Genomic DNA, 14278 nt, shown 5'->3' with positions numbered 1-14278 from the left:
TCGGTGTTACAGACACAGCACAAGTATTTGTAACAAGCTCAAGCAACACCAAGTGTTGACATGTCGCTTGTTTGTTGACTTCGCGTAGAGCGATTACCTGCTGGCGGTAACCTTACTGCCCTATAAAGCTACAGACGACGAGTTCGCTTGTCCGGGTATTAACGGGTATTACAGCGTAATTCAACGGGTATTACAGATTAATTCAACGGTTATTACAGAGTAATTCTCCCCGCGATAGATCTGATCTACAATGGGGTTCGAGAATCGCAAGACGATAACAGTCGATGACCAAAGCCTCGCACCCGGGACTAACATTAGCAGCTCCGGCCATGCTATCATCAACCTCCACCTGCAGGCCTCCAACACCTCCGTGCTTATGTAAACAAATGCAGCACAACGCACCTGCACGGACCCGGGTGATGGAGGGAGGAGGGGGCAGAGGAGTATGTTTCTGTCGTTAGAGGGTAGATTAGGTCCGTCTGTCAACAGGCGCAATCCGTTTAGACCCGTTCAGTCACAGCGCGCGATCGAAAGCAGCCAGCAATGATCATTGACTACCTCGGCGGGGCAAAAGTCGGGGTATTAGACTCGTGGCAAGACCGCAGATAAAACCCTCCTTTGTCCACATGTTGTCGCGGGGTTTTAGACGGGGGAGTGGGTGAAGGGTGTGTGTGTTGGGGACAGCAATGAAACAGGTGGAAGGTATGGCCGATTCCTCCCTCCCACCATCATCAACAGAGCGCTCAAAAAGGCAGGTAATCGTATGACTGGGTAATTGAGTTGAAAGGTCAGATTTGGTCAATGCCGCGGGTAAAGATTAATTTACCCAGCCCGGGCTGTGCTCTTTCCATCCTCTGTCGAGTTGTCAAATTACCCAACACCCAGTCCAAACGCGGCCCCACAAGGGAGGGGGTGAAAGCAGGGTGTGTGTGCGTGGAGGGGCCGGCAACTTTATCCATGATTTCGACAGCCGCGGGTAAAAGTGCGGGAGGGAGGATGACAAAGCTGTCAACAACTATCTGTATACATCCGTTAGTGCAACAGGCTTCGCTGAAAGAAATTAGTGCACGAGCGGTTAAAACTTTGCACTCCTAAAACGAGTCACGTGACTCCACCTCCTCTCCCACCCCTAACTTCGCTACCTTCCCGAGTGCGCGTTCGTGCGTGACTGTCAACGGGTGTGCACTGGTGCTTGTCTAGGCAAGGGCTGCACCACAAGAAGTAGAACAACTTTTTTTGTGGGGAGAGGGGGGGGGGACGTCGATGATGTTTACAAGAAATTCTACCCCCTAAAAACTATATCGCACTGATGGGTGTGAGGCGGGGGGGGGGGAGTGATAGGTAGAGGTCGGGTACATGGGGTACTTAGCCGGGTGGGCCAGATATACTCACACTTCTTGAGCTCGTGGGGTGGCACCATGGCGATCTTGGGCAAGGCAGCCTCGCTGAAAAGCGTCAGCGGCATGGGCAGGCTGTATATGGCGGAGCCCGCGAAGGTGGAGTAGTACGCGGAGTACAGGGATGACGACGCGGCTGCGGCGGCGGCAGCGGCAGCGGCGCAGAAGGCGGGCGACAGCATGGCGGCTGAAGTGGCCATAGTGGCACGGGCCACCTCGTCCTGCATCAGGCTGTGGTGATAGTATACGGAGATGGACACGTCGGTGCCCGTCAGGTCCAGGTACACACTGTCAGCGAAAGGGTTGTCCCCTCGTTGCTCGCGACTGTTGCGCCGCCCCGCCTGCGACACGTCAATGTCCCACAGTTGCCGCGCGCCTTTGCTGTATGGCCAGCCGCTTTCCTTGCCGCTTGACGAAAATAATGAGGACGACGATGAAGCTAGACTGAGACAGGTCGTTGTGGTGGTAGTGTTGGTGATGTTAGTGCTGCCACGCTCAACCTCGGAAGACCTGTCCTCCGAGGTGACATCGTCCGCTGTCGCAGGGGCAAAAACACAACCCTCGGAGTCTGCACCTTCCGCTAACACTCCGCCTGGGTCTCTTTCGTTGTTGTTGTTATTAGAAGAATGTTTTTTGCTTCTGTGTTTCGATGAGGTCGAGTCCGGCCGCGTGGCCCTAGGGGCAACTAACGTATCTAGATAGCATCCTTCGTACTGGTAAATCTGGTGTGTGTACCACGCTGACAGGCACTCGGGGCACTCGGAGGGGGCGCAGTCGTAGCGGTACAGTGGGAAGCCCGTGGTGTACTCGGCAAGGCGCTGCAGCTCCTCGGGTGTGAACTCCACCCCCGCACTCTCTTCCACCACCAGACTGTCGGAGTCCGACAATGCATCCGAGCTGGAGGTGATGGAAGACTTGTCTGACAACACGGAGTCCGAGTCCTCCAACGTCTCCGCTGTGCTCTTTTTTTCGGTCTCATAGAGATCATTGCAAATGACATCCACGTTGTCGCACTCCCCGATGTTGCGCTGCGGCGGATGCGGCTGCGAGCCTAGACCTATGTCGTGCAGGCTCACGGCATTGTTCAGCAGGTGCGACAGTTTGGAGCAGATAGAGTTCTGACTCAAGTTGGACTCGACCAGACCACTCGAAGACGGGTCCTTCCGGTGCGCCTTCTCGATAACGGAGATGAGCGCCGTCAGGTTCTTCTTGGACTTCTCGCGCCGCTGACGGGACAGCGACAGCTGGTGGTGAGGGTGCGAACGACTCGGGGGTACACGCGGCGCTTGTTGCGGCACGAATTCTGGGATGCTGGAGACGTCCCCGAAGACCTCTTGCGTGACGTCATCGTCAGTGGAGCGTGCCGACACGTCCGAGTCGGTGTCAAAGCTGCGCTGGCGCTGCTGCAGGACCGAGCGCAGGGTGTCTTTGAGATGGATGACGATGGGGGTGTTGGATTTGGCCTGCTTGCGCCGTCCTTGCTTGCCCCCGCGGCCCCCTAGCTTGTGGCTTGGACGGGGTCCGTGCGCGGACCCTCCACTCCCACCACCGCCTCCCCCTCCTCCTCCCGCTCCCCCCGAGCGCTCCTTCTGGCAGTTCAGGCAGGCGCTCATGCCCTGCAGGCGGCGCGCAAAGTTCTCCTCGCTGACCACCTCTAGGTTTGCGCTGGCGCTTACCACCTGCCTTTTGACAGGCCGCGCCATGTCCTCCTCTTGCGACTTGCCCATGGTCTTCTCGCTCTCGTCGCTCACACGAGAAACATTGCACCTCGCGCTCCCAATCCTGTCGTCTGGCCCTCTCACGTCCGACTGATGGCACGACCGCAGCCAACTGCCAAATTCATCTCGTGTTTCTCGCCTCCCTCCCTCTTTTCCTCTCTCTCTCTCAGTGCTTATTCAAATTAGCGTTCCCGGGAACAAGTGCTGGGCGCCAAATCACGTGCGTTCGTTCAGCACAGACAAAAGCACGCGCGCGCGGACGAGACCTGCTCGCTGAATGGCGTCCCTCGGTCACTCAGCGGAAAGGTTTCCCTAGCCCCCACCTGCCCCCAAACAGGTTTGTGTCGAAGAGGGCAGGCTCCTGTTGCTTCAGGGGGGGGGGGGAGATACACAGCTTAACAAGCACGCGACAGACGAACTTCGGAACTGTCAGCAAACAGCTGCAAGCAAATCCGTCTTTGGCACACTCCTGTCACACAGACACTTCTCACCTGTCCCACATAGTGCACTGGCTGTGATTCGCGCTAGGCGAGGGCTTTATCGTCTTCCTGGCTGCCCAGTACTGGTGACGTGTGCTCTCAACGGAGCAGAACTGTGATGAGCCGTGCTGTGTGACCACACAGTGCCCGCTTCCTGTTGCTCCTTTGTTCCCCACGACCGCGGGGGTGGGTGCCCTTGTGAGTTTGCTCTTGACTGCCAGGTGATGTAATACAGGCTTCCTCTCTCTCTCTGTACTTCTGGCCACACCTGGCGCACTGAGCCTGACGTGTACTCTTCCAAGACAAAAGCGAAGCAGATGAGCAGTTTCGTTTATACAACCGTTGTATACTTGTGTAAGCTTGCAAGTCCCGCGAAACAAAGCTTATCTTCAGCCAGTCTCAAAACCCGACAATTTTATAAACCGCTGGCATACAACCTCCGTCCGCCCAAAAGGCAAGTCGGTCAGAAAAAAAAACCCAAAACAATCTGGTTAAAAACAAACTTGCCTGTTATTGGTCGCGACAGGAGGAAACTGGGCCAAACAACGGCGTCCACTGCAAGCTTATCGGGACAAAGATGGAGTAGATGATGAAGGGGTAAACAATAACAAAGAGTGCAGCTGGTCCTAGGACGGGAGGGTGAGGGGTAATCCTGCGTAGTGCGTTGGAAGCACGTGCTTGTTCGATCAATAAACAAGCTTACACGTGTCTGCCACAGGCGTACGCGCACCAACAACACACCACGCGCTCACAAAGCAAATACAAAAAGGGGTTTCCCGCCCTACACACAAATGTCTACGCCAGGTAAAAGGTCAGTCGCTCTTTTCACCTCCAACAGAGGAGGGGGTATTCCCGCTTGCTTCTAATATCTTCCAAGTCAACCACACTCAAAAAAAGAGGAAAACTACCTTACCAGTCGATGAACATAGCACAATTCAACACAACATACGAGATCTCTATAAAGTCTCGACAGCTAAGTAAGAATCCTGTTCGTTCTTGTTGAAAACGATATCTGAACACTTTTAACTCCTTTGTCGCGCGAGATGAGGAAATCTTCGTGTGTCCACCCGCGAACACGTGGAGGGATTGGTGCAGACGAACAGCAGTGACGTGTGGTGTACAGACAGGAACACCTGGTCTGTGTCTCTACCTACCCCCCTTGACTGCTCCCCTCTCCAGCCTCAAGTACCGCCAGGCGTGCCGCGGCTCACCGCTCTGGCAAGCGACACAACAAAAGGACGAGAGGAGCTTTGTTACCGCCAGGGCGTGCCCTCGCAGGACGGACAGATACTCGCATCCACTGGCTCCACAAACAACCAGCCCCGAGATTCCTGTAATCAGGGCAAAGGCCTTGTTATCGTGGTGGGGGCCGAGTCTCTCCCAAGCCGTGGATACGGTTGGTGTGGTAACAATAGAAGTAGTAGTCCCGACACGATGTCAGCCCCTCGGCGTGTGTCTGGCTGGCCTAGTTGTTGTAGTAGTAGCTGTGGTTGTTACACGATGTCTGATGTGCTCTCTCCACACCTCGCCACAGAATGGTCTCTCGTGAAGGCATGTAAGAAGCGTGTCCTCACTGACCACTGGCTGGAAGTCGGGAAAACGCGAACAACGCGCATCAACACCTCTCTGATCTTAAAACGAAAGTGGAGTCAAGGATGAGGCGACGATGAAAGGCGCAGATGTCAGCCACGTGATCTTTAGCTCCTGATGTATCCAGGTTCAGAGTTGAGCATCTAACAACACACACACGCGCGCGCGCCACAGGTCAACAATCAGACGGCGACAGGTTGCACACGCTGTACGACTTCCCGCGCCTACAACACGTCGCTGCTTGAACTCTTCTCGCCTCAACGTTCACGACCGTCAACAAGAGACCAAGGGGAGGCTGTCCTACAAACAAGCCTTGGGTTGGCGACGGGAAAACACATACAGTGACTAAGCCTCGCTGGCTCACAGGCAGGCTGTGACGAAGAAGCCACCAGAGACGACGAAGTCGACAGGTTACCAACCCCGGTGTTACGTGTGGCGTCGCGCTCTTGACGCCGATAACTGCGTCGCCAGTAATGAGAGGGCGCTCCACCTTGCTCTCGACACCCACCCCACCCTTCTGCCTCTCCCCCTTCCCTTCACCTGGCGGGCCGTAAAGTGAACGAGCCGGCTGGCGACGAACCAAGGGCTTGGCAGGTCCTCCAACTAGATGTTTACTTCCCCCAGCGGAACAATAAACAAGCAGGGCCGGTCCCCCTCCCTGCACCGCGCGCGCTGTGACTGTGTGGCTGGATGGCTGGATGGCGCGCCCCGGGCGCTCGTTCTTCCGGGGTGGGCCAGGTGGCAACGCGGTGTTCGTGTGTTCGCCTTGACTCCTGGCGACAGCAGCAACAGTCGCGGGAACGTCACTTGCCCGGAGGACACGGTGTCGTCACGGATGAAAGCTATAGGAAAACAACAACACACGTGGCGGCGCAATGAAGCGATGGATTGCTGGCGGTTCAAACAGGGTGTAGGAGAGAGTTCGTGTTTACATCGTCTTGACGTGTGTTTGTTGTTGTTTTTTTTTAAACTCACAAACACTCCAACACCGCGGGCCATGCAGCGACACCGTCAGCTTTTGGCGTTGTTCCTGGTGGCGCTTAACACGTCTTGCCCGTGCCGGTGAGGGGAGGGGGAGACAAGGTGGAAGCTTTGTTGTCGATCTTTGTTTACTAGAGAGGTGATGGCACGAGACTGGAGAGGTAAGGGTCTGCGGGGCGGCAGGTAGTTGGAGGGACGATCACAGCACTTTGGCACCTCCCCTGTGGGCCCGCGGTCTACAGCGTAGATGAATCGCACACCTTTTTATCTCCTCCTCCCGAATCAGTCATCACATCGAGGGATGTCACCGTCTGGCCGATATCTCACCCTCCCAGAGAGGTCGTGCGTCTCAGTCCGCTTGCCTCCAGTGCATCATCCTGACAAAATCCATCCGTTTGAAACCGCCACCCAAGATTCCTTTTTGTCGCTCACCGCTGCAACTGCTTTAAACGGCACACCGCCGCCGTCTCGCAGGCGCCCTCTTCATCCAAAGCCGTTGTGGGTGACGTCAGCGATCGCGCCAGGCGCTGGACTTGGTTACGTCTCCCTGTGCGTATACACGTTGATATGTTTTGTGTACAGCTACCGTCGCTTGTCTCATGGCGGCTGACATCATCACTCCCATGCTAATCAGCAGCCCTGTCACATGACCAGCCCCCCCCCCCACTTTTCCCCTTTCCCTTTTCGTCTGGCACTGTGCGTGTGTGCGTGCGTGTGTGCGCGCGTCTGATTTGAGCCAAGCCCGCACCAGAGGCAGGGCCGGCCGGCTCTTTGTTACTGCGGCATAAATTATCGATAATGGCTGCGCCAGGCAGCTGAATGATTTGCCGGAGGGAGGAAAAGTAGGTCTGCTGCTGTCTTTCGGGGTGGCTGATGCTTCCTCTGCTGTCGTCAACCGCGGCCACGACGACGGCGACCACCGGAGCACACGTGATGTGCTGCAAGACGCGGCCGCGCTGGCCGTGCGAGGGTTTGCGTGGGTCTTGAGTCTTTAACGAGCGATGAGTCATTGGCGGAAACGCGGTCAGGGGCAGGGGACTAGCGAGGCAGCCACAACAAGAGGCGACCATTTGCTGCCCACCCTCCGCACCAGACAACTCCATCCCAGCCAGCGTCCACTACTTCGGGGAGGCTGTGCATCAACCGACTTTTTCTGACATGCAGGGACGTATACAGCAATCCGAACTACGCAAGAGGCCAAGACAGACACGCGCGCGCACACAAAGGCGGCAGCGAGAAGTGCCTCACAACAATAAGATGCGATGATACACAACAAATGGCCCACGTATTGGCCAGTGTCCGACATTCAGCGGCGTTAGTGGGGCGCTTGTCCTCTCCCTCGGGCGCCCTTTCTCTACAGACACAAGTTGCCATCTGAAAAGTCAATCAGACTTTTTTCTGTCTTTGCTTTTTTTACCTTTCTGCTGTAAAAGGCTTGACATCGACCTGACACACCTTTCATAACTTGCACTCCAATGCCTCTTGACCTACAACCAGCGCTCCTGCCTCGTCATGAAGGATGGGTTGGAAATACGCAGCCGTATCTCATCGCTAGTGCCAATATTAACTTAAATTAACCCCTTTTCTTTTAAACTAACATTACTGCTTTTAATAAAAATCTTCTTAAGGATGGGAAGAAGGCTTTGCTCTTTCTAAAAATAAAAAAAAACCACCACCAAGGAATACCCCCCACAGCTAGTTCCTGTTGCCCTTAAATATAAAACAGAAAATGATACTGTTGAAACTCTAACACTGAATGGCAAAAATTGTTGTGAATCATACACCCACGCGCACAAACCCTCCACAACATACCGGGGGGTTGAAAGCAGATCAACATCACCAACACCTCATATTATCGTTAAAATTTATCCTTTACTGACTGTTAAAAAAAACTTCATCTAACCGACTAAGCAAAATCACCACAGGGAACGCAAAATCGTAGAACTTTCCCAGCCATAGGCCTCTTCATCCTCAAATAAGACTATGGCACTGCATGGCTCCATCGACTTCTAAGATGTCCGGCCATCTTGACCAACTTGGATTTTTGCTTAAGTCTTCATATTTATCTCTCTCTGTGACCCTCGTAGTCTCAAGAATACTCGTTCTTCGATCTTTCCTTGCAACTGATTTACTAAAACCATCTGCTTTGCCTACCAGACACGAAAAGTGTAAATTAGGAAAAAGGCAGAATACTTATAGCAATTATGGGCCATCAAACTAAAAATAGCCGTTGACGTCATTAGATATATTCCAGCCTCTAACAATAGTAAGAACCCTTAACGGTTACATCAATGCCCTTTTGTTGTGTACACGCCACTTGATACATTAACGACTATTATTTTTTTATTTCTTAAAGTGTGTGCATGTGCGAGTGTGAGAGAGACGGGCAGGTTGCGCGATACGTTTATGCTCGCCTTGCATTTCTGGTTCTTGATACATGCATGATGCATGATCAAAGCCCGCTGACGACATGTAGCTCTTTTTTTTTTTTTAACGAGGGGAAGGAGGGGAGTCGACACAGCGCATAACAAGTACAATACACCTATTGTTCAAGACTAAGACGGTGGTTTGTCTTCTGATCACGTGAGCGCTGTCAGCGAGCACTTACAGGAAACGAAAGCATCTTTTTGTTAACCACGCCAAGACAATTTGTCAAACGACAAAAGGTGTCTAGCATATTATGGAAACTGCTTCTTATTATGATCTACTTCACGCTGGGGAGGAGCTGTCTACTACCTGCACCTCAGAGGGGTGTTGAGGAGGGTGGGGCTTGGCACAACTCCCGTCCCGTGGTGGATGGTGGGGACTGCGGGATGCTCCCATAGTGATGAGGATTCCTCTTTAGGGCGGTTGGTTTGGTGACACACAGTTGGCAGAAAAAAAAAGTGTTCACCTAGAGGCGCAGAGAAACGCTTACACAAAATGTTCAATCCGCACTATGATGATGTCTCCATGTTCACAGTTTGTTCGCTGTGCACTGTGATGATCCCATTACACCTTTATCTCGGGTTTTATTACACCAACTTCTCGGCAGTTTGTATCCGAATTCCCGAATACCTACTTATCGAGCTCTTCACATCGACTTTGCCATTATAGTGATTACTGGTAAATAATGCAGACTTCACATACAATTCACCTGGCGGTGTGATCAAAAGGAGCAGAGCTCTGTGCCTGTTGATGGCCGAGGGTTTATGTTTGTTTTGTTTTGTGTCTTTGTGGATTTTGTCTGACAAGAAGGATAGGAAATTGTTCTTTGGGAAACGACATCTGTTCTCTTCCACGCGCTGAGACCGACCATCACGGAAATCATTTCCCCATAAGCGCCTTTTCGACGACATTTCACAGCGCCACCCTGCGGAGGGATGTTGAAACTTAGACACGCTGCTGACGTCTGTCCACGGGAATCAGCTTCTCATTCTCTTGTATGACTAGCGAGCATCCCCCATTCCCCACACTCTGGCACCAGTAAATCCCCAGTCCCCTACATGCAGGCACCGGTGCTGTAGGTACCCTGCCATCGTCACTGAACACCGCTTCCCGCTTCATCCTCAGCCCATGGTGCCACCTTGCCGGACCTCGGGGTCCTCCCTACCCTACATCTGGTTGATTGGTTGGTTTATTGCACGCGCTTAATTAATCGTTGCAATACCAGGAGTAGTTATCGCTCGGTCGTAGAACTGCTTAGGTAATCAACCTCTCTCATTTCACGACTAAATTAATACTAATGCGACTAAAGGGAGTCTGACGTTAAAACGCTTCTAGAATTTCAAACAAGCAATCGTGTGTTGTCATCCAGCAGATGTTGTTTGACACCGGCAAACCTTGACACGCACACAAAGCAATCGATCATAACATTAACAAAATGCATCATTTAGTCTCCATCGTTCTCTCTCGCGAGCGTGGGCAAGCACGGGTGCATTGGAATCTGCGTACAAACTGCATGTGAGCGTGTACCCAGGTGCATTTCACCCGGTAATGCAAGAGGCCATTTGAAACCTAGTCACCCTCGACTGATACACTCTCCTGAAGTAGCGACAAAAGATCTCTCTTTTTATGTCCTGAATTTAAAAAGATTAAATGTCGCGTATCTGGTAAACATGTTTCACATTGCACTTCTCTGTCGACGACCGTGCCTTCTCTCTTACCGTATCGCGCTCTGTGTGTGCGTGATTCCGCATTCATGACTGTTTTCTCTTTCAGATGCACTTTTTTATTCTTGTTCCTGGATACCACGCCAAAATTTGCTCCGATTTTCAGACACAAGTTATATTTAAAAAAAAAAAAAAGGCACCGAGGTTTGTGAGGTGGTGGGCGCGGTTGGGGAAGGTGGTGGTGGGGGGGTTAGGGTGAGAATCATCTGCCTCCCGTGGAGGTCTATGCTTTATCCTCTGCTGCTGTCATTACCGATCGACGAGGGTTTCCCTTGCCATTCGTGACCGATTTTCTAACATGACGTTAGTGCCCTTTGTCGCAGACCGCAAAAGGGTTCTAGACTGGAAATAGTCCGACAAAGGCGCACGCTACTAGTGTGCGTCACGCTCAACGATTAACGGTACCTTCTGCAAGACATTTGTCTTCTTGCGCAAGGTGTGACGCACAGCCCCCACCCAGCCTACCCGCCGACAGGGCGCTCACCTCCCTCCCTCATCTAGTCATCTTCGGGTACAACAGCCTGTAACGTCACCATGGCTGTAATTTTAACCTGTTTACCGTAACTGTCTCCATTTCTCTTCCCGCATTTGTATACGGGTCAAGAGCGCGAAGACATTTTACACCTACTGTAGGTGCTGGTAGATGGGCTCGGCAAGCCTCGTAACCTGTACTCAAACCGTCCGGGATGACAAAGGGATCTTTCTCCTATCGATTCCAAACGGCGGTCTATTACTACTTCACACACAAAAGCAGAAATAATTTTAATGATGAAACTAGAAAAACATGTTTGTTTTTATAGTCTACGAAGTTTGTACAAACAATGTTTCAACTGCACATAAATGAAAATGCCTCACACCAAAGTGGAACACTGATGTTCGCCTCCCCTCCCCATCTCCAGTAACAATTTTGCAGGAGGTTACCCACCAGTCCACAAGCAGGTTTACTCATAAGGCCACTTTACCTCCTGTCAACCTTATTTCCCATTGCCTTCCCCCACCCTCCGACCCTTGGCACAGGCGTGTGATCAATACTTCTGGGGCAAGAGGGTCAATGCGTATCGATCACCGCCGGTGTAGGTCTCGGCAGGAGCTACACGCCGAACAAAGACACGCGCAGGGCTGCAGACATGCGCCTGCACAATCGCGACTCCACGGAGCTGGCGCCTCGTCATGCTGTCCCGTGGACATGATCTACTATTAACTAGCACCATCGCCACACACCCCAGCAGCCACCATCGCCACACACCCCAGCAGCCACCATCGCCGCATCCCCCAGCAGCCACCCTACTCCCCCCATTTTTTCTGCCACAATAATCGTCTCTGTTAACCGTTCCGCACAGCTCTTAATGTTGGGCTGCGGTAAGTTTCTAAGCATCCCAAGCCACCGTTGGGAGCATCTGCTTGTTCCCTCGAATACATGTTCCGAGATCGATTTTGGTTGACACGCGATGAAAGTCGAGAGGTGAAAGCAGGTTAAGACTGCCACGAAATGCGCTCTGAGATGCAAGAGGTAGAGTGGGTGTACATACATGCATGCAAATGTAGTTTAGCATTTAGAAGTTGTAAGGCAAGTTCAAAAGGTCTGAAAGTGAAATGGTTCATCAGGAACAAAGTATGACTCATCTAACCACCCTTTCTCAATAAACGTTCAGTGACTTCTAAAAAAACTCTGTAAAAACCAAAGAAACAGTGAAATCAATGGCAGCTGGTCACTATTGTGAGGTAACCAATATGTGCCTTTGTTACCACCCTTCATACGCTCTTGGAAATGCAAAGCATGCCAGGAAGTGAACAAAACAATCTTTCTCAGGCTGTTTTTAGAATGGGGCCTGCCTTTAGTAGTAAAACCGGATCAAGATCGATGCTCCACAAGCACATCCTCTCTTGAGGAAAGAAGGTCAGTGGGTCAGTGGGTCAGAACATTCTGGCCCATGCTGGTCATTGTGTTTCAGGGCAGCTCCATCATTTAAAAAAAAGTCTGAGGGAGGGGTGGCCATCACAAATTAAATATGCTTCCCCCTCCCTGATACTATTCACAACTAGATTTGGGATGATATTAGATTATTATCTTCTGACAATATTAGTGACATTTAACATTCGTGAACTTTTTTCTGGAAAGCTTCATACAGGATTTGAAAAGACAACCCTCCCCAAATGAAAGCAGAACTACAGCCACTGCAGTCTTGTTATGAGGGCGTGAGTAAAGAGTATTACAATGCAAAGTAAGCTTTAAGCTTTGGGGGTGGGGGTGGGGGTGGGTTAAGTTTTTTTTAATGATTGTTGGAGACAGAAATGCACAAAGAACTATACCAACATGGCTAAGATAAAAATATATTTAAAAAAAAAGGAAACCACATGGTCACATGAGTAAAATGTATATCTGAGCATTCATATTTGAAAGTACATTTTTTGTTGTTCTACAGAAAACAAAATTGTGTTTCATGAACCTTCAGTGTGATGCATTTTTACTTTGCTAAACCTACTATTAAGTACCAATGGCACATTCCCAAATGGCAAAAGGGAATGTGCCATACATCAACTATGAATATATGGCCAATCCCACGCCAGAAGTGTTGCTCACCTTGTAAGGGAAGTAATACAACAGAGTGAAGGAAGGGAAAGCACGAATCAGCTCCCTTGTTACCTCTTCAGGAAAATCGGTATAAGGGAAACAACAGTTATAAAAGGTTACTGTGGCAAGTTAATCTGTACTTATTTCCCTCAAGCAAAGTAAGTCTGGTTCTCTCTGAACAAACAAGCAGTCACAGACGAGGTGGTGGTCCAGGATAGCAGGTAAGACTGCTACATACAGTAGGAAATACCACATGTATCAAATGACAGGTCTACTATGCAATAAAGAGCTGAATTATAAGCTCTGGCCTTAGGGCGGTATCCCAGCAAACAATTCTCCCTGTGCTCACATGGCAGGATGTACAAACAATGAGTTAAGGACAGGCAATCTTGGGAAAAAACCCTGGAGTGCTGGACAGAGGTGTTGGGTTACTTGGCGCGCTCTAATTAACCACATCATGCAACAACAGCCATTACAACATCATGCAAACACACAATGAAAATCTGATGTCACCTACCTGCTAAATTATCCAGCATGTAAGTAAGTAGCTTCTGTGTTCCACCAGGTTCATTATAGATGTTTAACATTTCTTGTGAAAGGGGATTTCCTGTCAAGCCTACAAATAAAAATAACATAAAGAATAACAATAAAAATTAAAAGAAAAATAACATAATCAAGTAACTCCTTCCTCAAACTGTTACTGAGATCAGAATACTTTAAACTTTGCTATACCTGTTACGTTACAGGGTTCCCAGGGATCAGGGACGGTGCCAAGTAAGGACCTTATAAGGACCTTTCATGCATTTGTAAGTATCTAAGTGACAGTCATCAATGCTTAAGTTTTTCTTATTTATGGTCGGAAAGAGGTATTATTTATGAATCTTTGGTCTTCTCTATGTTCTGAAATACATGTATTACTATTCTAGTAATAAATAATCAAAGAGTTAATTTTGATGCCTATCTGCCATATTTAGATAGCTTAAAAGGTCTCTTAAGCACACAGATAACATACTTGTTAATGTTAATGTTCCAAGTTTTTGAGAAATCTAAGTAATAATAATTGCAAGACCTGAAAGCTATTTTTTTGGTGTAATACAAAAGTCAGTTCACGTCTCTCTCTCACACACTCAAAAGGGGAGAAAGAGATAAATAGAGCTATGCACAGTACTAGATAATCAAGGCTCTGGTTCAAGAAAGAGATAAGTTTCTAAAAACCTTTTGAAAGAAGAGTGTGTTTTTTGCGAATATGAAGGGGCAACTAGTGTAGTGTTCTTGATTACAAAAGTAATCCGTAACACAAATGCGTGTATTTTCCAGAAATACTTTCATGCGCTTCTTGTGTCTATCAGTAAGCAGGTGCTTCTTCAAAACACTTTCGCCCATTGACGAA

The 14278-nt window shown here is 50.2% G+C and overlaps 1 protein-coding gene across 3 annotated transcripts in view; it reads right to left on the bottom strand.

Moving 5' to 3' along the window:
- The window catches only part of LOC112568006 (CCR4-NOT transcription complex subunit 6-like), a 46417-nt gene that overhangs the window by 26472 nt on the left and 5667 nt on the right, over positions 1-14278 (bottom strand). For 2 of the 3 annotated variants that reach the window (XM_025244999.1, XM_025245009.1), the window contains one exon: positions 13406-13504. In XM_025244999.1, the coding sequence (XP_025100784.1) occupies positions 13406-13504 (99 nt within the window). Of the gene's footprint in view, positions 1-1392; positions 6790-13405; positions 13505-14278 lie in introns of those variants that run through there. The other variant, XM_025244992.1, reaches the window with a different exon arrangement.

The sequence above is a fragment of the Pomacea canaliculata genome, linkage group LG1, assembly GCF_003073045.1.
Source record: "Pomacea canaliculata isolate SZHN2017 linkage group LG1, ASM307304v1, whole genome shotgun sequence".
NCBI classification, from domain to species: Eukaryota; Metazoa; Mollusca; class Gastropoda; order Architaenioglossa; family Ampullariidae; genus Pomacea; species Pomacea canaliculata.
The sequence above is the reverse complement of the archived record's forward strand: the minus strand, read 5'-3'. Positions and strand labels throughout refer to the sequence as shown.